This window comes from Perognathus longimembris, chromosome 13, assembly GCF_023159225.1.
Source record: "Perognathus longimembris pacificus isolate PPM17 chromosome 13, ASM2315922v1, whole genome shotgun sequence".
Taxonomy (NCBI): Eukaryota; Metazoa; Chordata; class Mammalia; order Rodentia; family Heteromyidae; genus Perognathus; species Perognathus longimembris.
Window position 1 is genome coordinate 63319829 of NC_063173.1, and position 21167 is coordinate 63340995.

The 21167-nt window shown below is 49.6% G+C and overlaps 1 protein-coding gene and 1 long non-coding RNA gene across 5 annotated transcripts in view; one reads left to right on the top strand and one right to left on the bottom strand.

The window, feature by feature from the left end:
• Deaf1 (DEAF1 transcription factor) overlaps positions 1–21167 on the top strand; it is a 34886-nt gene that overhangs the window by 12325 nt on the left and 1394 nt on the right. For 2 of the 4 annotated variants that reach the window (XM_048359446.1, XM_048359450.1), the window contains exons 8-11: positions 1985–2113; positions 2591–2719; positions 6935–7182; positions 18391–18480. In XM_048359446.1, the coding sequence (XP_048215403.1) occupies positions 1985–2113; positions 2591–2719; positions 6935–7182; positions 18391–18480 (596 nt within the window). The remainder of the gene's footprint in view (positions 1–1984; positions 2114–2590; positions 2720–6934; positions 7183–18390; positions 18481–21167) is intronic. The other 2 variants (XM_048359447.1, XM_048359448.1) reach the window with 2 other exon arrangements.
• LOC125361205 lies at positions 12567–20002 on the bottom strand. Its single transcript, XR_007212914.1, has 3 exons — positions 19627–20002; positions 14103–14105; positions 12567–12577 (listed from the first exon to the last, which is right to left on the bottom strand). It is a non-coding gene; the product is annotated as an uncharacterized LOC125361205 (long non-coding RNA).

A 21167-nucleotide genomic window follows, 5' to 3' on the forward strand; every position in this document is an offset into this window, starting at 1 on the left:
TCCACCTGTCTGCTGCCTGGGTCCCCACAGCTTGTTCTTAGGAAGCGCCTCATTGTGATGGACGGGGGCTGTGAGGGCTTCTCTATCCAGGAGACTTGCCAGCCTGAGGCCCCTAGTGCTTTGGGCAGCCATTCATATAAACACCTTTTGCATGAAGCCTCGTTTTGTGTCCAGTTTTAGCACTTTCCTGTTGCCTGTGAACTGACCAGGGGAATCAAGGAACTGGAAGGGAAATCTCGCTTGCTTAACCACAGAATGGCCAAGTGCTGGTAGCGCACACCTGTAATCTTACCTATTCAGGAGGCTGAGATCTGAGGATTGCAGTTCGAAGCTAGTCTGTGCAGCAAAGTCTGTGAGACTCTTATCTCTGGTTAACTACCAAAAAAGTCGGAAGTGGCGCTGTGGCTCTAGCAGGAGAGCGCTAGCCATGAGTGAAGAGCTCAGGGATGGCGCTCGGGCCCAGAGTTCAAGCCCCATGACCAGGAAAAGAAAAGAACAACAAAACGAGGGGGTGGGAGGAAGGAAGACTAGGCCTTGGACAGACCTCTGACTAGGTTTCCAACTATGGAGCCATCTGCTCCCACAGAGTCAGGCTGTCTGCACACTGTCCCACACCGCTGGGCGCTGTCCCTGAGCCTTTTTGCTCAAGGCTAGCATTCTACTTGAGCCACGTCTCCACTTCTGATTTTTTTTTTTTTTTTTTTTTTTTTGGCCAGTCCTGGCCTTGGACTCAGGGCCTGAGCACTGTCCCTGGCTTCTTCCCGCTCAAGGCTAGCACTCTGCCACTTGAGCCACAGCGCCGCTTCTGGCCGTTTTCTGTATATGTGGTGCTGGGGAATCGAACCTAGGGCCTCGTGTATCCGAGGCAGGCACTCTTGCCACTAGGCTATATCCCCAGCCCCACTTCTGATATTTTTGGAATTTAATTAGAGATAAGAGTCTCACAGACTTTCCTAAAGCCTCTTCTGGCTTTGAACTGTGATCCTTAGATCTCAGCCTCCTTGAATAACTACGGTTTCAGGAGCCAGCTGCCAGCATCTACTGAAAGCCTTTCTCTTAATTCAGCTTAATGAGGTATATGTGTGTGCACATGCCAGTCCATAGCCTGACCCCAGGCCCTGGGTACTGTCCCTGAGTTTCTTTGTGCAAGGCCAACACTCTACCACTTAAGCCACAACTCCACTTCTAGCTTTTTGTTGGTTAATTGGATATAAGAGTTTCAACCTAAGCTGGGCACCAGTGGCTCATGCTTGTAATTCCAGCTTCTCAGGAGGCTGAGATCTGAGGATCAGAGTCTAAGGCCAGCCCTGGCAGGAAAGTCCATGAAATTCTTAACTCCAATAAACTAGTAAAAAAGTTAGAAGTGGAGCTGTGGCTCAAGTGGCACTAGGCCTTAAGCAAAAAGATCAAAGACAGCACTCAGATCCTGAGTTCAAGTTCCAGGACTGGTGTGCACACATGCCCCCCACAACACAACCTTTCAAGCTATTATTAAAAACTATTTTTAGCCAGGAGTGGATGGCTTACACCTATAATCCTACTCAGGAGGCTGAGATCTGAGGGTCTAAGCTTTGACTGTTATCTCTAGTTAGTCACCAAAAATCTGGAAATGGAGGTATGGCGCAAGTGGCAAAGCACTAGCCTCCAGCAAAATGCTCAGGACAGTGCCCAAACCCTAAGTTCAAGCCCCCAGGATTGGAAAAAATAAAAAATAAATGTGTTTGTTTTCTGCTTGGGATCACTTAGCCAGAGGGTCCACAGTCCTTCACCATGTGGGGTGGTGAGCTCTCATCCTGCCAGCCTGGTGCTCTCTCATGGGTGCCCAGGTCACTGGCTTCTTGCTGTCTTGCCACATGTGGGGGAGCACACTACTATACCTGCTTTGACCTGGTCCCTCAGGTCTTTTTGAGAACTATGCCCTCCTGAGCAGCGCATGCCCAGGGCCTGACCTGGCCATGTGTCAAATGCACTTCTGCCTTTCTAGTCACTGTGACGCCCTCAGGACAGATCACCACCTCTGGGGCACTGACCTTTGACCGGGCATCCACTGTGGAGGCTACTGCTGTCATATCAGAGGGCCCTGCCCAGGGTGATGTCTTTGCAGGAGCCACAGGTGAGTGGTAGACACCTGTCTGACGTGTGTCCAACCCCTGTGCCTGGCTCGACAAGGTGGGCCTTGTCTGCTGCTGGTCTCTCAGGAGGTACTTTGAACAGGGCTGCCTGCTGTTGAGCTGCGGAAATCAGATAAGTGCATGTGGCTAGGCAGGTGGTGCGGGAATTGATTATTCATGACAGAGCCCACTGGACCAACAGAGCCAAGTTTGCCAAGCCAGTTTGCCAACTCCTGCAAACTAGTTGAGGGTTGTCTTAACAGGAGTAGAATCTCAGCCACTTGTGAACATTTGAGGAGCTCTGTGAGGAAAGTGCATGAAACAGGTGAAATCAACATTTATAATGCTCCCCGACACCCCACATTCCCTCACATCATCAAAGTATCCATGGCCAGGACCTAGGGTGCCAGTGCGTGGCTGAAGGCCCTTGAGCCGACAGCTGCCTGATCCCGAGGCCTCCTGTCCCTCTCTCACTGCAGTGCAAGAGGCTGGAGTGCAGCCCCCGTGCAGGGTCGGCCACCCTGAGCCCCACTACCCCGGCTTCCAGGACAGCTGCCAGATGGCCCCGTTTCCAGAAGCCGCTCTGCCAACGTCACATCCCAAAATAGGTGAGTCAGAACGAATTCACTTGTAGGTCACGGTGGGGGGAATGGGACACAGACGAGGGACGACCATTCAGGGTGCCAAGTATGCTAGTCAAGTGCTGTGCTCCAGCTCCAGCCCTGGAATTGTTTCTTGTGAGAAATTTCCAAAAGAAACCAACTGTATTGAGTGTTTATTTTTCCTTTCTTCTTTTTATTGGCTTACATTAGTTACATAAGGAGGATTTCATTGTATGTTTCTGTACACATTTACAATATATTCCAGTCAGTCTCACCACCTCTATTACTCTATGGTCAGGGCTAATGAGAAACCTGTCCTGTGGGCTCACTACTTACTCCTTTGAGGCCTACAATAGGGATTGCCAGAGAAGAGGAAGTGTTTGTAGAGTGTCTTCTCCACCAGGACCCACCTCCCTTGTGTTGGGCCTCGTCTTTCCAGACCTTCAGAGTGACAGTGCGATGCCTCCATCTTCATGGCTGAGAACATGCCATTCTATATGCACTTTAACCTTGGGTTCTCTCTTAACTATGATGTATGTATGTGAGTATTTTATTTAGTACGTGCTGATCCTGGGGTTTGAACTCTGGGCCTTGAAGCTGCCTCTGAGCTTTTTTTTTTTTTTTTTTTTTTGCTTAAGGATAGCACTCCACCACTTACTTGAGCCATTGTTCCACTTCCAGTTTTTGTGGTTAATCGAAGGAAAGGAAAATTGGACTTTTCTGCCTGGGCTGACTTTGAACCATGATCCTCAGATCTCAGCTTCCTGAGTAACTAGGATTATAGGAGTAAGCCACGGCACCCAGCTTTTTACTTTTTATTTTGTTTTGTTTTGTTTTGTTTTTGCCAGTCCTGGAGCTTGGACTCAGGGCCTGAGCACTGTCCCTGGCTTCTTTTTGCTCAAGGCTAGCACTCTGCCACTTGAGCCACAGCGCCACTTCTGGCCATTTTCTATATATGTGGTGCTGGGGAATTGAACCCAGGGCTTCATGTATACGAGGCAAGCCCTTTTGCCACTAGGTCATATTCCCAGCCCCCTACTTTTAATTTAAAAAATATTTGGTGGAACCCAGCCCCAGTTCTTTTGTTTAGTTTGATTTTCACACAGGGTCTCCACTTTTGCTGGGGTTGGCATTGGACTTTGAGCCTCCCCTTTCGCCTACCACACTGGGATTGCAAGCATGTGCATGTACCACCTTTTTTTTTTTTTTGTCCTTTTTGGTACTGAGAATGATGCACTTGCTAGGCAAGCGCTTTGCCACTAAGCTACACTTCAGCCCAAAGCATATACCATTCTGATGACCTTACCTTTTGTACTTTTTTTTCTCTTTTTGTTTTTTGCCAGTCGTGGGGCTTGAAGTCTGTACTTGCGCACTATCCCTGAGAGTCTTTTCCTAAAGGCTAGCTCTCTAACACTTGAGACACAGTACCACTTCTGGCTTCTTCTGTTTATGTGGTGCTGAGGAATCGAACCCAGGGCCTCATGGATGCTAGGCAAGCACTCTACCACTAAGCCACACTCCCAGCCCCTGCCTTTTGTACTTTTTAAAGGTGTAGGCAGTAGGCAATCAGTAGACTATTGATTGGGTGGGTTGCCCTGCTGATAAATATTGCTTTTTTTTTTTTGGTTAGTTGTGAGGCTTAAACTCAGGGCCTGAGTGCTGTCCCTGAGCTCTTCAGCTCAAGACTAGTGCTCTACCACTTAAGCCACAGCACCACTTTTGGTTTTCTGGTGGTTAATTGGAGATTTTAGAGTCTCATGGACTTTCCTGCCCAGGCTGGCTTTGAACCATGATCCTCAGATTTCAGCCTTCTGAATAGCTAGGACTACAGTCTTGAGTCACTAGCATCTGCCTGGATATTACATTTTTACTTCTTATTTGTTGGTTGGTTTGGTTTTTGGTCATGGGACTTGCTTGAGCTTAGGGCCTAGGCTCTGTCCTTGAGCTTCTTTCTTCAAGGATGGTACTCTACCACTTGAGCCACAGCTCCTTTTCCAGGTTTTAGATGAATAATTAGAGATAAAAGTCTCATAGCCTTTCCTGCCCGGGTTGGCTTTGAACAATGATCCTCAGATCTCAGCAACCTGAGTAACTAGGATTACACGTATGAGCCATCAATGCCTGGCTTGCATTTTTATTTAGTCTTTTTTAACATTGCGAACAATGTAAGAAACTTGTTCGTAAGTTTTTTTTTTTGGGCCAGTCCTGGGGCTTGGACTCAGGGCCTCAGCCCTGTCCCTGGCTTCCTTTTTGCTCAAGGCTAGCACTCTCCCACTTGAGCCACAGCGCCACTTTCTATATAGGTGGTGCTGGGGAATGGAACCCAGGGCTTCATGTATACGAGGCAAGCTCTCTTGCCACTAGGCCATATCCCCAGCCCTGTTCGTAAGTTTTTAAAAAGTTACCTCTCGACTTGCTCCCTTTCACCAGTCTTCTGTCCTTAAGGCTTACTCATGCTGCACCTTGGTCCAGATCCCCTCTTCCACTCATTTCCCATGTCTGCTGTGGGCTAAGCTATGTCCTGCCCTGGTCCGTGCTATGCAGATGGCCTCTGTGGTGAAGGGCTTATTCACTGCTCATCGTGGTACTTAGGAGGGAACCCCATCTCCAGGAGTTTCATTAACGTCCGTGTGTGTGTGTGTGTGTGTGTGTGTGTGTGTGTGTGTGTGTGTGTGTGTGTGTTTGCGTGCGCGCGCGCGCTCGCACTCCCACCTGTCCTAGGGTTTGAACTCAGAGCATGGACCTTAACTCTGATCTTTTGTGCTCTACCATTTGAGCCACAGTTCCACTTCTGGATTTTTAGTAGTTAATTAGAGATAAGAGTCTCACAGACTTTCCTGCCTGGGCTGGCTTTGAACTGTGATCCTCATATCCCAGATTCCTGAGTAACTAAGATTGCAGGTGTGAGCCACCAGTGCCCAGGTTAAGAACTTCTTTATTGAAATGATCTCAGATGTACAACAAAGATCAATTATGTATAAGCAACGTTCTCTCCCTTGAGCTATTTGATAGTAAATGGCAGATACTATTCATCTTGCTATACTGTGCTTTTCTTGAAAACAAGGATGGTGGGAAATGAGCATCAACTGCAGTGATCCGTGATTGTGCACCTGTGATTGGAGGGCCCCAACTTCAGAGGACGCACTTGCTCTCTGAGCTCAGCTCACTTTGTGTTTCCCTTCTTGCCTCCAGACACCCTGCTTTTTGGAGGCTCCCAAGAGCCATTGTATCGTGTGACCCTCTCTGGGGGCTGTGACATCAGCTCCTGTGGCTCTGGGCCTCTGTGACATCCAAGCTCTTATCTGTCCCTGTTGAGGGTGACCCAACCCTAGGTGAGGGTGGGGTGCATCTTCTTCTACTGCACCAGGATGTACCTGTGGGAAGTTCCTGAGGCCACGGTATCTATACTGCCTCACCTCACACCTGTCCGTGTGGACCCAGGGCTTCCCACTTTACTGCATGAGAGATAACTGCCACCAGCACCGCTGATGAGGGAACACACCTGTAATACCAGCACTTGGGAAGCTGAAACAGGAGCATAGAGAGTTCAGGACCAAGTCTGGGCTATAAAGGGAGACCCTAACTGAAAAAACAAAACAAACAAAAAAATAACAACCAAAAGTATGAAACAGGGCTGGGGATATGGCCTAGTGGCAAGAGTACTTGCCTCATACACATGAAGCCCTAGGTTCGATTCCTCAGCACCACATATATAGAAAATGGCCAGAAGTGGCGCTGTGGCTCAAGTGGCAGAGTGCTAGCTAGCCTTGAGCAAAAAGAAGCCAGGGACAGTGCTCAGGCCCTGAGTTCAAGGCCCAGAACTGGGGGGGAGGGGAAGGAAAGAAAAGTATAAAACAAAATAAAGACATATTGTTTCCCTTCCTTGGCCATGTAAGGAAACAGACTTGGGTTAGTACTCGTTTCTTGGTTACCGCCCCCAGGTGGATATCCAGACTGAAGTTTCTCTCTTGTGTGAACATGGGATTTTCGGCCCTGTGTCAGCTGTGGTCCTGTCTCGGTGGGGGCTTTTTGCTGGCACTGCTACGAATGTGCAGTGTGCAGCTGGGACAGGACAGGAGTGTGTTGGAGCACCCTCAGGCAGCAGTCTTCCTGTTGGGCCCCTCACCATCTGTTCCCTCACGTGCGGGTGCTCAGTGCAGGCTGTCTTGAAGCTCGGAAGTTGCTAATATCTCGGTTTATCCCCTATTCTGCACGTTCCAGTCCTGACATCCCTGCCTGCCCTAGCAGTGCCGCCTTCCACCCCCACCAAAGCTGTCTCCCCCACGGTGGTCAATGGGCTGGAGATGTCAGAACAGCGGAGCTGGTTGTACCTGGAAGAGATGGTCAATTCTCTGCTCAGCACTGCACAGCAGCTGAAGACAGTGTTTGAACAGGCCAAGCAGGCCAGCTCCTGCCGTGAGGCTGCTGCGACCCAGGCCAGAATGCAGGCCGATGCCGAGCGGAAAGAGGTAACATGAGCTCGGATCTGTGGCTGTGTCCACTGTCCTCCGCAAGTCTTGGGCCAGCATGCGATTCCCACATTGGCCAGTGAGGCTCACTACTTCACTGTCCAGACACAGAAACCCTGCAGAATCACCGCCAACAAAGCTTGCCTGACAGAGGGGGCTGGGCTGCTGCCGAACTGTTCTGTTTTTGTGGATAAGATTGGTGTACGTCAGAAGGGAAGGTTTTTTGTTGTTGTTGGCTTTTCACATGAACACATGGGTTCACATGGGTTCAAGCCCCAGGACTGGGGGGAAAAAAAAGTCCAGCTGATGTACATTTGGAAAAGCAACTTTTTTACCTATTCTTGTCCTTTGAGGTTTCTAGGTTCTTACTCTGAATAGATTTTTTTTTTTTTTTTTACTCAAGACCTGAGCACTGTCCTTGGCTTCTTTTTGCTCAAGGCTAGCACTCTACCACTTGAGTCACAGTGCCACTTCCAGCTTTTTCTGTTTATGTGATGCTGAGGAATCAAACGCAGGGCTTTGTGTATGTTAGGTAAGCTCTCTGCCACTAAGCCACATTCCCAGCCCTCTGAATAGATTTTTAATTATTTATTTTTGTGCCAGTCCTGGGGCTTGAACTCAGGGCCTGGGCATTGTCCCTGAGCTTATTTACTCAAGGCTAGCACTATACCACTTGAGTCACAGCTTAACTTTTGGCTGTTTGGGTAGTTAATTTTAGAGATAAGAGTCTTGGGCTGGGGCTTACTGATAGAGTTCTTGCCTAGCCTGCTGCTCAGGGACAGCACCCAGGCCCAGAGTTCAAGCCTCACAATTGGGGGAGAAAAAAAGCAATGCATTTGGGGCAGGGATTGTGGCTTAGTTGTAGAATACTTGCCTAACATGCATGAAGCCCTGAGTTCAAGCCCCAAGACTGGCAAAAAAAAAACAAAAGTAATTTCAGGGGGAGTATGACTCAGTAGTAGAGTGCTTGCCTAGACAAAGTCCTGGCTTTGATTTGCCATCATATTTTCTTTCTTTCTCTCTGTCTCTCTCTGTCTCTGTCTCTGTCTCTGTGTCTCTCTCTCTCTTTTCTCTCTCCAGTTCTAGATTAACACATAATCCATGCTGACATTTGTGGAAAATAGAAAAGCTTATTAAAAAGAAAAAAATACCTTTCATACTGATGTCCAATGATAATGTCTTATAAATGTTTTCTTTTTTTTTTTTTTTTGGCCAGTCCTGGGGCTTGGACTCAGGGTCTGAGCACTGTCCCTGGCTTCTTTGTGCTCAAGGCTAGCACTCTGCCACTTGAGCCACAGCGTCCCTTCTGGCCATTTTCTGTATATGTGGTGCTGGGGAATTGAACCCAGGGCCTCATGTGTACGAGGCAAGCACTCTTGCCACTAGGCCATATCCCTAGCCCCTTATAAATGTTTTCTGTGTGCTTTTGACCTCTAAAAAATGGATGCGAAGTTTATGCACAGCGAAATGCCTGAGCCCATGTCGGTGGTCAGTGCAGTTCAGTGCATCTGCCATTGGACACACTGGGGACACACTCCCAGCGGCCCCATCAACACATCTGTCAGTGGAAATCAGTTCTGACCTTGTGGAATGTCACATTGTGACTTAGTGTGTACCTTTCAGGTTTTGTTTTTTCTTTCAGCAACTTTTGTTCAGCATAACACTGTTGAGACTAAGTGTTCCTTTCCTTCTAATTGTTCCAGCAGTGTCTGTAGAAATACTTTCCCTCTTCGCTTTAGCTGCCTGGGGAGATTGTTGGAAATCAACTAATAGCTTGATGTAGGTCTCGATGTATTTTGACCTGCATTATTTAGTTTCTTTTTGTGAGATGCTGGGATTTGAACTTGGCCTCATGCTTGCCATGCAGTTTTCTTCATCTCTAGCCACATCCCCGTCCTATAGACTTCTTAACACTTCTGATCTTCAGGACACATGCTGTGTAATAATTTAAAGGCATTTATTGTGTGTTGTTTTGAGACAGGGTCTTGGCTATGTAGCTAGCTGACCTCAAACACAGCTCTGTGATCCTCCTTTCCCAGCCATCCTTAGGGTAGGAATTGATGCTGTACCTGTAAATGAATGAGACTGGACTTAACTTTATGGCTAAGAATGTTTTCTTTCTTGGTAAACATTCCTAATGTACTTGATTTGGCTGGGCACCAGTGGTTTACACCCTATACTCGTAGCCACTCAGGAGGCTGAGATTTGAGGATCGTGGTTTGAAGCCAGTCCAGGAAGACAAATTGTTGAGAATTTATCTCCAGAAGAGCGCAAAAAGCCAGAACAGAGGTGGGTGCCAGTGGCTCACTCCTGTAATCCTATCTACTCAGGAGGTTGAGATTGAGGATCTGGTTTGAAGCCAGCCTAGGCAAGAAAGTCTGTGAGACTCTTACCTCAAATTATCAGCAAAAAGGGGCTGGGAATATGGCCTAGTGGTAAAGTGCTCGACTCGTATACATGAAGCCCTGGGTTCGATTCCTCAGCACCACATAGATAAAAGCCAGAAGTGGCGCTGTGACTCAAGTGGCAGAGTTCTAGCCTCGAGCAAAAGAAGCCAGGGACAGTGCTCAGGCCCTGAGTCTACGCTCCAGGACTGGCAACAAAAACAAAACAAATAAATTATCAGCAAAAAGCTGGAAGTGGAGCTGTGGCCCAAATGGTAGAGCTCCAGCCATGAGGGAAAAAGCAACACCCAAGACCTGATTTCAAGCCCTAGTACCAACATCCCACCTCCCCAAGAAAAAATTCAGAACTATGGTCATGGTAGAGTACCAGCCATGAGCAAAAGAACTAAGCAAGAGTGCATAGTACATGCCTCTGAGTTCAGGCACCAGTACATCACCAAGAAAAAAGAAGAAGAAGCCAGGAGATCTGAGAATTGTGGTTCAGAGCTAGCCAGGGCAGGAAAGTCCATGATACTCTTTATCTCCAGTTAACCACTAAAAAACCAGAAGTGATACTGTGGCTCAAGTGGTAGAGTGCTCGCCTTGAACAAAAAGTTCAGGGGCAGCACCTTAGGCCCATGACCGACAAAAAAAAGAAAAAACAAGAGAGTTACTTGGTGTTGATTTTAATGTCCAATAATGCTATTAGGCCAAAATATTTCCTAGCACATTTGAGGTCTTCCACCTGAAGAGTTATCCATAGCATTTAAACTTGCTGTTGAACCCAAACTCTGTAAGAACCAGACAGAAAGTCTGTGAGAAATCTCAAAGCACAAAAGCAAAGAGAAGTCACTAAGCTGCTTAGCAGGGTCTATGAGACAGTGAGAGACAGAGCCTGAGCCTGACGCCAGCTACAGGAAGCCTCCAGCTAGTAGGAGATGAAAGAGGAAGCCTGTATATGATACTGAGTTGTCACTTTTTTTACCCAGCATTTTGAAGATGTTCCTTCTTTCTCTCCTGTCCCAAGACTTCTGATAAGAAGCCAGTACCCTTTGTGTAGTTAATTATCTCACATGAATTGCCTTTCTCTTTAACTGCTTGGTTACTTTAAAACAGTTCTCTAGGGCTAAGGATATTGCTCAGTGGTAGAGGGCTTTCCTGGTAACTTGGGCAATGGCCTGGATTAGATCCTCAGCCCAGCCCAAAACAAAGCAGCACAAGAAAACAATGTATAGATGTATGGCACATGCCTGTAATCCCAGCTACTCAGAGGAGTATCTAGGGGGGCTGGGGGTTGAGGTCAACCTGGGCAGTTTAGCAAACTCTGTCTCAAAATATGAGAAATAAAAAGAGGTGGGGGATAGCTCAGTGGTACGAGCTTACCTGACATGCTTGGTACCACCAGAAGTTTTTTTCCTGTACCTGGTACTGAAGCAGCTCAGGAGGCTGAAGCAAGAGAATTTTTTACTGGCTTACGTGGGGTGGGGGTGGCGGTGTCTTCTTTTTTTAACTAGTAGTTATACAAGGGAGGGATTTCTTCCTTAATGTACGTTAGTTATATAGTAGTGGATTTCACTGATACATTTCTGCATATGTTTACAATGTATACCAGTTATTTTATTTTTCTTTCTTTTGTGTCAGTACTGGGGCTCTAATGTAGGCCCTAGGTACTATCTTTTAGCTTTTTCACTCAAGGCCAGTGCTCAGCCATTTGAGCCACACCTCCACTTGGGGCCTTTTGCTGATTATTGAGCTAAGAGTCTCACAGACTTTTCTGCCCAGGCTGGCTTTGAACTGTGATCCTCAGATCTCAGAATTACAGATGGTGAAGTCTCTGCTAATCCAGGCATTTGGGCCATCTCAGGATCTGTTTATGTCAACTTCTGTTTCTCTTCATGGTGGGTGCTCTTTTGTTTCTTCCATGTCTCATAACTGATAGTTTCTGATAGTTTTTTTTTTTTTTTTGGCCAGTCCTGGGGCTTGGACTCAGGGCCTGAGCACTGTCCCTGGCTTCTTTTTGCTCAAGGCTAGCACTCTGCCACTTGAGCCACAGCGCCACCTCTGGCCATTTTCTGTATATGTGGTGCTGGGGAATCGAACCCAGGGCCTCATGTATACAAGGCAAGCACTCTTGCCACTAGGCCATATCCCCAGCCCCAGTTTCTGATAGTTTATTGGGCATTGAAGACTCATTTCTATTAGATTTTGTTCATTCCCTGAAAAAAAAAAAGTTGGATTTTATTAGAGCAGGCAGACGGTCTGGCCCCTTTTGTCTGGGTTATGACTGGCACATCCCTAGTTTTGAATTTAGACAGTGCAGTGGGGCATCCACCGACTCTTCTAGCACTGCTGTTTACCTCTCAACCCTGCCTGCCCACTATTTCAGTCTTTTGGCCTACTTTCAGAGGTCCTCAGCAAAGTCACAGGGTCCTACTGCTGCCTGCTCTAGTACAGTCACATTCAGTGTTTCAGTCAAGATGACAACCCGTAGGTTTGTTTTTTTTTGACAACGCATAGGTTGAGGTAGTAAGGTGACCACAGCTGCTGGACAGGATCTCCATCCCTAGGCTCCTGTAACATGGTGGACAGGAGCTCCATCACTGGGTTCCTGTAACATGGTGGACAGGAGCTCCGTCCCTGGCTCCAGTAACATGGTGGACAGGAGCTCCATCACAGGGCTATAGTATTATGGTGGGCTCTAAATTAGAAGTCAAACCTTTGAGAGCCAGCCCTGTAGGATCTTAGAGGGCATGGTCTCAAGATCATGAAGGACAGATAAAGCTTAGATTCCTCATCATGCACTGTGAAAGCTGTCAGTGTGGGTGAGAAGTGGGCTTGAAGGGTGACCATGGAAGGGTTTGAAGGGAAGCACAGCCCAGGGGGATTTGTGCCTGTAGAAAGTGACAAATACATTTTATTCTCTTTTTTTTTTTTTGGCCAGTCCTGGGCCTTGGACTCAGGGCCTGAGCACTGTCCCTGGCTTCTTCCCGCTCAAGGCTAGCACTCTGCCACTTGAGCCACAGCGCCGCTTCTGGCCGTTTTCTGTATATGTGGTGCTGGGGAATCGAACCTAGGGCCTCGTGTATATGAGGCAGGCACTCTTGCCACTAGGCTATATCCCCAGCCCACATTTTATTCTCTTGAAGGGTCTTCTAAAACATTGATGCTTAAACATTAATTGGTATTAAATTACGCAGCTGGGGAGCTGGGAACCATTGGCTCACGCCTGTAATCCTAGCTACTCAGGAGGCTGAAACCTGGGATTGCAGTTCAAAGCCAGATTGGGCAGAAAAGCCCGTGAGACTCTTAATCTCCAACAAACTATTCAGAAACAATAGGAATTGGTGCTGTGGCTTAAGTGGTGGAGCACTGGATTGGAGCAAAAGAAGCTTAGGACAGTGCCAAGGCCCTGAGTTCAAGCTCCAGGATTGGCACCAAAAAAAGTGCAGCCCACTGCCAGTGGCCCATATCTGTAATCCTGGTTACTCAGGAGGTTGCGATCCAAAGGACTGCAGTTTGAAACCAGCCTTTGGCTGGTTTTAATAATTAAAACCAGCAAAATGCTGGACTGGAGGCTCGGAGGAATAACTCCCCCCATAAAAAAATCCGGTGGGAGTGGAATGCCCTGGTACCAGCACAAAAATAAGTCAGTCTCTAAATTTTAAAAATAATTGCATTCTCATTCCTTGAACCCAGACCCTGAGAGCAGGAAGATGTTTTCACACCCTAGGAGTGGAAAGACCCCATTGGGACCCTTGCTTTGTGGTGTGAACAGCTGGGAAGGCCTGTTGAAGCCTCACTGGAGCCCCCAGCAGGAGGCGGGCTAGGGCTGCCAGAATTTAAAAAGAAATCAAATGTAATGGCATATTTACCAACCCCATTGCTCTCCAGATCCTACTGCTCTCTCTGTGTTGGCATATAATAAGTACAATAGAATAAATCTTTTCTTAAGGCACCATATTTAGCTCAGCTAAAGCTTATGAAGGCAATTTTTGCTGATTTTAGTCATGGAAATTTTGCATTGTGTATAATTAGCTCTGCAGAGATAAACAGGGCAGAAGAGCAGATGCTTTTGGATGTCAGGGTGCAGTGTCCAGCAGAAAGCCAGCTGAGTGGCCTCAGGGGCTTGGATTGACAGCCCTTCCCTGGAGCATCCCCTCTCCCAGCTGCTGAGCAGCTCAGCACGGTGCCAGGAGGGGAACGATCCTTGAGGTCCATGGAGGAGGCTCAGGAGGGGACCAGGAGCTAGGAAGTTCAGCTTCCTCCCACACCGCGGAGTCAAGTAGCACCTGCAGGGAGAGAAGTCTCTGGTGATTTCACCATCAGACTCCCTCAGACTGAAGGCATGGCCTGTATCTGCAAACTATGTAGCCTTCAGATAAAGGTGTACATTTGGGGTTCCCCTCCCTTCTTCGGTGCCTCAGCTGTGTTTCTCTTACTACATGGATCCCCTGCCCTCCCAGTGCACATTCTGAACAGTCGTCATGAGGGATGAGACGCCAGGCTTCCTCTGCTGTGGGGGGCACTTCTGGTGACCAGCTATGCGAGGGGCAGCCCCCAGGCTTCTGGCCACCCAGCCAGCACACAGCGCGTAGGCTCCAGGCCTGCGGGGTTCCCCCGGGTGTCCCTGCCCAGAGCAGGACTGCTGCCTTAGAGGGACAGGGTGCAGTGCTGGTAAAGATGTGGTGCCTACACATGAGAGTAGCGTGCTCCCGCGTGCAGTGCTCCTGCAGAGTGTGTGCTGCCGTGGGGCAGCTGGTCTTTCTGAGCTACTTTTCTCAGCAAACAGGTGTGGAGGGTAAGAGTCACCCCCGACTGCAGCGCAGACCTGGGGGCCCAGGGCACCAAGACCTTGAACCCTGCCTCATCTGCAGTGCCCAGACCATCTGTCCAGCACTGAAGACGGTTGTGCTGTGAATGGTCATAGCCGCCCAGGGAAGCACAGCTGTGGCTCTGGCTGGGGTCCATTAGCTGTCCCTGTCCCCCTCACATCCGCTTCTCCTCGGCCATGTGGGCTTAGCATCACATCATTCACTCATGCACACAGATATGCATATAGATGGGTTTGCCACAGTCCTCATAAGCCTCCTAAGGGCTGGAATCACAGGTGCAACCACCATGATAGACTTTCTATGAGCTTTTTTTCTGAGGGAGGCAGTGGAGGGAAGACAGTATTGGGGTTTAAATTCAGGGCTTTGTGTTTGCTAAGGAGGTGCTCTTCCAATTAGCCATGCCTCAAGCTTTCTTTTTTTTTCTTAAGTTTTTGCCTTATTTTTCTAATAGGTGTTTTTGCCTAGGCTGCCCTGGATCTCAGTCCTTTTCATGTCACCCATGTAGCTGGGATGATAGGCATGTGCTACCATAACTTTTATTGTGATGGATGGGAATCTCACAAACTTTGCCTGGGCTAGCCTTGAACCATGGTCCTCCTCCCAATCTCCATCTCCTAAGTACCTGGGCTTTCAGACAAGTGCTACCACACCTGGCCCTGTACACTTTCAACAAATCAGGCGAGTGACACTTGGGTCTGAGACCTCAGCTTCCCAGCTGGGAGGTGCAGAAGCTGGTCTGGGCTAAGTGCACCCCAAGCCCAGGCCGAGGGTGTGGCCGCTGCCTCCACCACGTGGCCTTTGGCTGCTCCCAGCATGGCCACCCAGAAGGAAGCAGAGCCTTCCACATGCTGAAGATTGATTGGATAAGGTGTGCTTACTGTACACAAATAGGAGTGGAGTCTGGGGTCATTGAGGGAGGCAAACCTGGAGTGTGGACACATGAACACTGGTGTCTGAATGGTTCTGAACAGGAACCAGACCGGCAGCGGATCTAGATGGTTGTGTGGCCATTCTGGAAGAAATGCAGACAGTTCCTCTGAGCACATTGCTCAGGTGATGTGAAGTCAACCTCCAAAGGCCAAGAGCAAAGGTGGAGCAGTGACTGGTTGTCAGAGACGAGGCATTCAGCCCCTCTATGTGCATCTCTCAAGTTCAGGCCGGGTGTTGTAGGTTCCTCATTCTATTCTTGGTTGACTCGTAGGAAAGTTTGCTCCGTTGCCCCAAATGCAGAATTTGTGTGGTTTCTAAACAAGCAGTGCCGCGAGCAGCATGTGGAGCCTGGCCACACGTTCGTTCTCCACGTTGCTGCTATGCTCAGTTGGTGTTTGAGTCACGCAGTGCTGTGCAGCTGGCTGCCTGCTTCCTGGGACTACAGGCTGCTTCTGAGCTTCTCAGGGGTTTCGGCTGCTTGGGCCATGGGGCCCCAGGCCACCTGCTTCGTGTCCACACACATGACCTCCCCGCCCCCCAAGGGTTGCTCTGACAGCCTCTTCTGTGTTGAGACCTAGCCACAGAAGGCCACTGCTGGCTGTGCCGTTGTGTAGCCTTCTAGAAAGCTCAGAGGGGCCTGTGGGCCAGGAACGTTGTGTCTTCCCTGCAGAGGATGTATGCCCATGTTGTCATGGTGGAAGTTTGCTTTAAAAAGTCTTCCTTGGGGTTTCAGGGTCTCAGAAAAGTGGCAAAATGAGTGCAGAGGACACGGTGCCTGCACAGCCCCTGTGTGGGCCTGTCGCCACACAGGACACCTCCACACTGACTTTCAGGGTGGCACTCAGGGAGGCCTGTTTAGGGCACATGTTACACCCTGACATCTCCCCAGCATTTTCAGGGAGCAAACACTTGCTCCATCTACCCTGTCCCTCAAGGCCTGGGGCTCTAGGGAGCCCCCACTGGGCAGAGCCATCCGTGGAGCCCTGTGCCAGGTTCTCTGCCCCTGTTTAGGGTATGAATAGAGTCTCAGACCTTTCTCCGCCTGGGACCTGGGACAAATTTCTCTGCTAGTTTACAGGTTTGGTTTGGTTTGCCAATCCTGGGACTTGAATTCAGGGCCTGGGCACTGTCCCTAAGCTACTGCTTTTTCTTTCTTTCTTTCTTTCTTTTTTTCCAGTTATAGGGCTTAAACTCTGGGCTTGGGTGCTGTCCCTGAGCTCTTCAACTCAAGGCTTGTGTGCTCCACCACTTGAGCCACAGCGCCACTTCCAGTTTTCTGGTGATTAATTGGAAATTAGAGTCCCATGGACTTTCCTGCCCCGGCTGGCTTTGAACTGAGATCCTCAGATCTCAGCTTCCTCAGAAGGTAGGTTTACAGGTGTGAGCCACCAGCACCCGGCTCCTGAGCTTCTTTTGCTCAAGGCCAGCACTCTACCACTTGAGCCACAGCACCACTTCCAGCCTTTTCTGTGTATGTGGTACTGAGGAATAGAACCTGGGGCTTCATGCATGCTAGGCAAGCGCTCTATCACTGCGCCACATTCGCAGCCTGGTTTTTAAAATAGTATTTTGCCAAAAACGTCAAGTAGGAACAGGATCTGGGGTATAGCTTGGTGGTGGAGCACTTGGTCTTGTCAGGGGCAAGGCCCAAAGCTTACCTCAGCATACCAAAAGAAAAGGAAAGAAATGAGGGAGGGAGGGGGAGGAAGGGAGGGATGGAGAAAAGGAAGGAAGGAAGGAACCCAAGTGAGCTTGAGGCTAGGTAGCTCACTCAGGCCCTTGTGGGTGCTAGGCTAGTGCTCTACCACTTGAGTCATGCCCTTAGCTCCAACTCTGCTTTTTGCTGGTTACTTTTAGGATGGGACTCTTAAACTTCGCTACCCAGGTTGGCCTTGAATTTTGGTACTCCAGATCTTAGCCCTCTGGTAGCTTGGATTACAGGTGTGAGCCATCAGTGTCTAACTGAAGTTACACGTTCTTTTTTTTTTTTTTTTACAGTTGTGGGCTTGACCTCCAGGCCTGGGCGCTGTCCCTGAGCCTCTTTGTGCTCAAGGCTGGTGGTCTACCACTTGAGCCACAGTACCACTTCCAAATTTTGAGTGATTAATTGGAGATGAGAGTCTCATGGGGACTTTTCTGCCCAGACTGGCTTTAAACCCCAATCCTTGGATCTCAGCCTCCTGAGTAGCTAGATTACAGGGGTGAGCCACCGGCACCCATCTGGACTTCATGCTTTCTAAAGCCAGATGTGACCTCCACTAGGACTAATGCCTTTCTGTTTGTGAAAATCAGTACCCTATAACTAGTTGCTGTGTATCTGAATACATGGGAAAAGTTATAGAGTTGGTTTAATTGCCCTTGTGAAACTAGGAGTCTGGTTTGTCTTGTGCGCTGGTCCCAGCAGGCGGCTGCCTGGTCCTTCCTGCAGACCACGTGACCCTGGCCTGTGTTGAGTCTTACCTACGGGTTCTCGCCACATTGGAAAGTGTTCATTGATGGCCAAGCTGACTGTTCTCAGAGGTCACACTTGGTTGTTTTGCAAGACTTAGTCATGGACAAGCTCCAGTATGGCAGCTGATGACAACTCCAGTGATGCCGCTTAAAGGGGAAGGAAGTACACAGGACACCTGTCACGGCAGACTGTGTGGACTGGCTTGGAGTGCAGCGTGGGGGGTTCCTTGGTGGGCCCTGGGAGCTTGGGGTGTCAGTCTGCACCAGAGCTCAGGTGCTTCAGCTGGCCCGGGGAGGCTCGAGCGTGCCTGCTTTGGGCCCACTGGATGATCACGAGGTGTCAGGTGCTGAGAATTGCTCCTCCTAAGATAGGCTCCACTAGCTGGCCGAGAGGGGTCCCTGGGCGCTGTGGGGTTGATCTGGGGGAACGATGTGGGCAGACCTGGAAAGGGGAGGGGACGCGTGGGTCTGAGCAGTGCCGGGGAGAGGCGGGGCTCAGGGTCCAGCTGGCACTGGTCCTCTGTGTCCAGGGGTGTGGTGGGCACTGTCACTCTGTGCCCAGTCATGCAGTGGGCGCTCTGTGTGGCACTGATGCTTTTTTGTCGTTACAGCAGTCTTGTGTGAACTGTGGCCGGGAAGCCATGAGCGAGTGCACCGGCTGTCACAAAGTCAACTACTGCTCCACATTCTGCCAGCGCAAGGTAAAGCCCCGCCCTGTGGCCTCTGTGCCTGAGCCCCATCCTTGAGTCTAGGATGCCGCACAGATGTCTGGGAAGCCCCAGGCCTCTCGGCCCGTGGTCTCGCTGCTCGTCCGTTGCTCCCCCTAGGCAGTGCTTCTCCATCTGTGCACGGCTCTAGCCGGCTCCGCTGAGGCCAGGAGCCATGCTCGAGCTGCAGGGTCACTGCTGTGGGAGACCCTGACCACCATGTCCACCTGGTGATCCGGGAATTGGGGGTTATACCTGAGCCTGACGGGCCTCATAGAGGCCACGGCCAGGATGGCCACCATTTCTGCTCTCAATTTGGCTGTTGGTTTTAAGGGAACTTCTTTTTTTTTTTTTTTTTTTTTTTTTTTGGCCAGTCCTGGGGCTTGGACTCAAGGCCTGAGCACTGTCCCTGGCTTCTTCTTGCTCAAGGCTAGCACTCTGCCACTTGAGCCACAGCGCCACTTCTGGCCATTTTCTGTATATGTGGTGCTGGGGAATCGAACCTAGGGCCTCATGTATACGAGGCAAGCACTCTAGCCACTAGGCCATATCCCCAGCCCCTTAAGGGAACTTCTTAAAGAGGGGTTTTTAGGCTGCTAAGTGGTAGGTATAGCATATCCCTAAACTGTCCCAAACACTCTTCCTCGGAGGGCTTTGGGGCAGGTAGCAGTCTTATTATTTTTAGCTAATAAGACAGAGTAGCCTGTTATTCTAGGAAGTATTCTGTGGGGGCTTCCTTCTGCCTGAGCCCCCTTCCCATAGTACACTGTCCTCCCGGCATCCTCTGCCCGTCGTCCCGGCCTGGTGCAGGGCCGTGGAGTGTGTGGGTATGTGCAGATGGAGACCCGGCATTGTTGTTGGGATGCATTTCCGTGGCGCTGAGGGGGACGCTGGACTCTCCCAGAGCCTGCAACCCAGGAGCTTGCCGTCTGTCTGTCTGCTCACATTAATCTATCATAGCCATGCCCCGCTCTTCACAGAGGCTTCCCTTGCAATGCTCTGCTTTAAAGTTAGCATGTCCTTTTGCTCCAGTGTGTACATTGTCTCCTGGAGCTGTGTGAAGGGAGGGTCTGCTGCCCCCAGGCCCGGCAGAGGCTCTTCTGACTATTGCGGAAGTCTTGGGACTATAGATCTTGTAACCCAGGAGCTGGTGAGTGGTGGCACTTGCTGAGCATAGCTTGGAGCAGGACATTATCTCTGCTTTGAGCCTTGGTGAGCTTCCAGGTGAAAAGACAGCTTCCAGTTCCAGGAACAGAACCCAGACCTAAGCCCAGATGCAGTCCAGCTGCTGAAGCCTAGCCTGGCTCTGTCCTAGCAGAAGTGGACAGACAGGAAAAGGGCCATGAAGGGTGGTCAAGGTGAGCATGTGCCCCAGCTCTCCAGACACCTTAGGGGCCTCATGGGGGCTCCGCACAAGGGAGGGACTTTGTCCTCACCCCCATGTGACCCAGCATTCCTGCCGGGGGGGCCTCAGTGCACAGAAGCCATTGCTCCATGGTTTGCATCCCTAGTCCCCCTTTTCATCAGAGTAAGGAAGCACTCCCCACCTCTGTTCAAGGCTCTAAAGATTCTAGAACCAGAGCCAGAAGTGTCCTGGAGCTTCGCCAGAACAGCTTGTTAGCCGGATGAGATCTCTGACCACAGCTACCACCTCCTCTCCGTTCATGCCATCCCCCGTAGTAAGCGGTAGCTGCTCAGGGTAGTGTGCACTAGGACTGTTCTAGAACACCTGGAGAGGTGGCCAATGTAGCCTCTGTGGCTGGATAACTGTCATGACTTTGCCTTTTATCTTGCACCAGGCTTATTTTCTTCAAGCCTCGTTTGAGCTGTGTGTGTGTGTGTGTGTGTGTGTGTGTGTGTGTGTGTGTGTGTGTGTGACTAAGGTACCATTTGCATGCTTGCCCATTTTGGGGCTGGGAATATGTCCTAGTGGCAAGAGTGCTTGACTCATTCATGAAGCCCTGGGTTCGATTCCCCAGCACCACATATATAGAAAATGGCCAGAGGTGGCGCTGTGGCTCAAGTGGCAGAGTGCTAGCCTTGAGCAAAAAGAAGCCAGGGACAGTGCTCAGGCCCTGAGTCCAAGGCCCAGGACTGGCAAAAAAAAAAAAAATTGCCCATTTTGTCAGGCACAGGTGGCTCACACCTATAATCCTATCTACTCAGGAGATTGAGATCTAAGGATTTCAGTTCGAAGCCAGCCCAGGCAGAAAAGTCTAGGAGACTGTTATCTCCAATTAAAACACCAGAAAACCAGAAGTGGTGTTGTGGCTGAAGTGCTAAAGCACTAGCCTTGAGCAAAAGAGCTCAGGGACAGTGCCCAGGCCCTGAGTTCAAGCCCACAACTAACAACACACACACACAAAAAAAACAGAACACCCATTTTAAGGGTTATAATTCAGTGATTTTTAGTAAGCCTGCAGAGTTGTGCAAATCAAAATTCAGTTTGGGACGTTCCCAGGACCTTGCCCATGCTGAGCAAGGGCTCCCCCAGTGAGCCAGGTCCTCAGCCTTTTTAATATTTTTTTTGCTGGGCCTGGGGCCAGTTATACATAGTTACACATAGGCATGACTTTTGCTTGTCTGGTTCTTTCGGTTTGGTGTGTGTGTGTGGGTTGTTGTTGTTGTTGTTTTTGCGGTACTGGGATTTGAACTTCTGGGCCTCACACTCTTGCTCTACC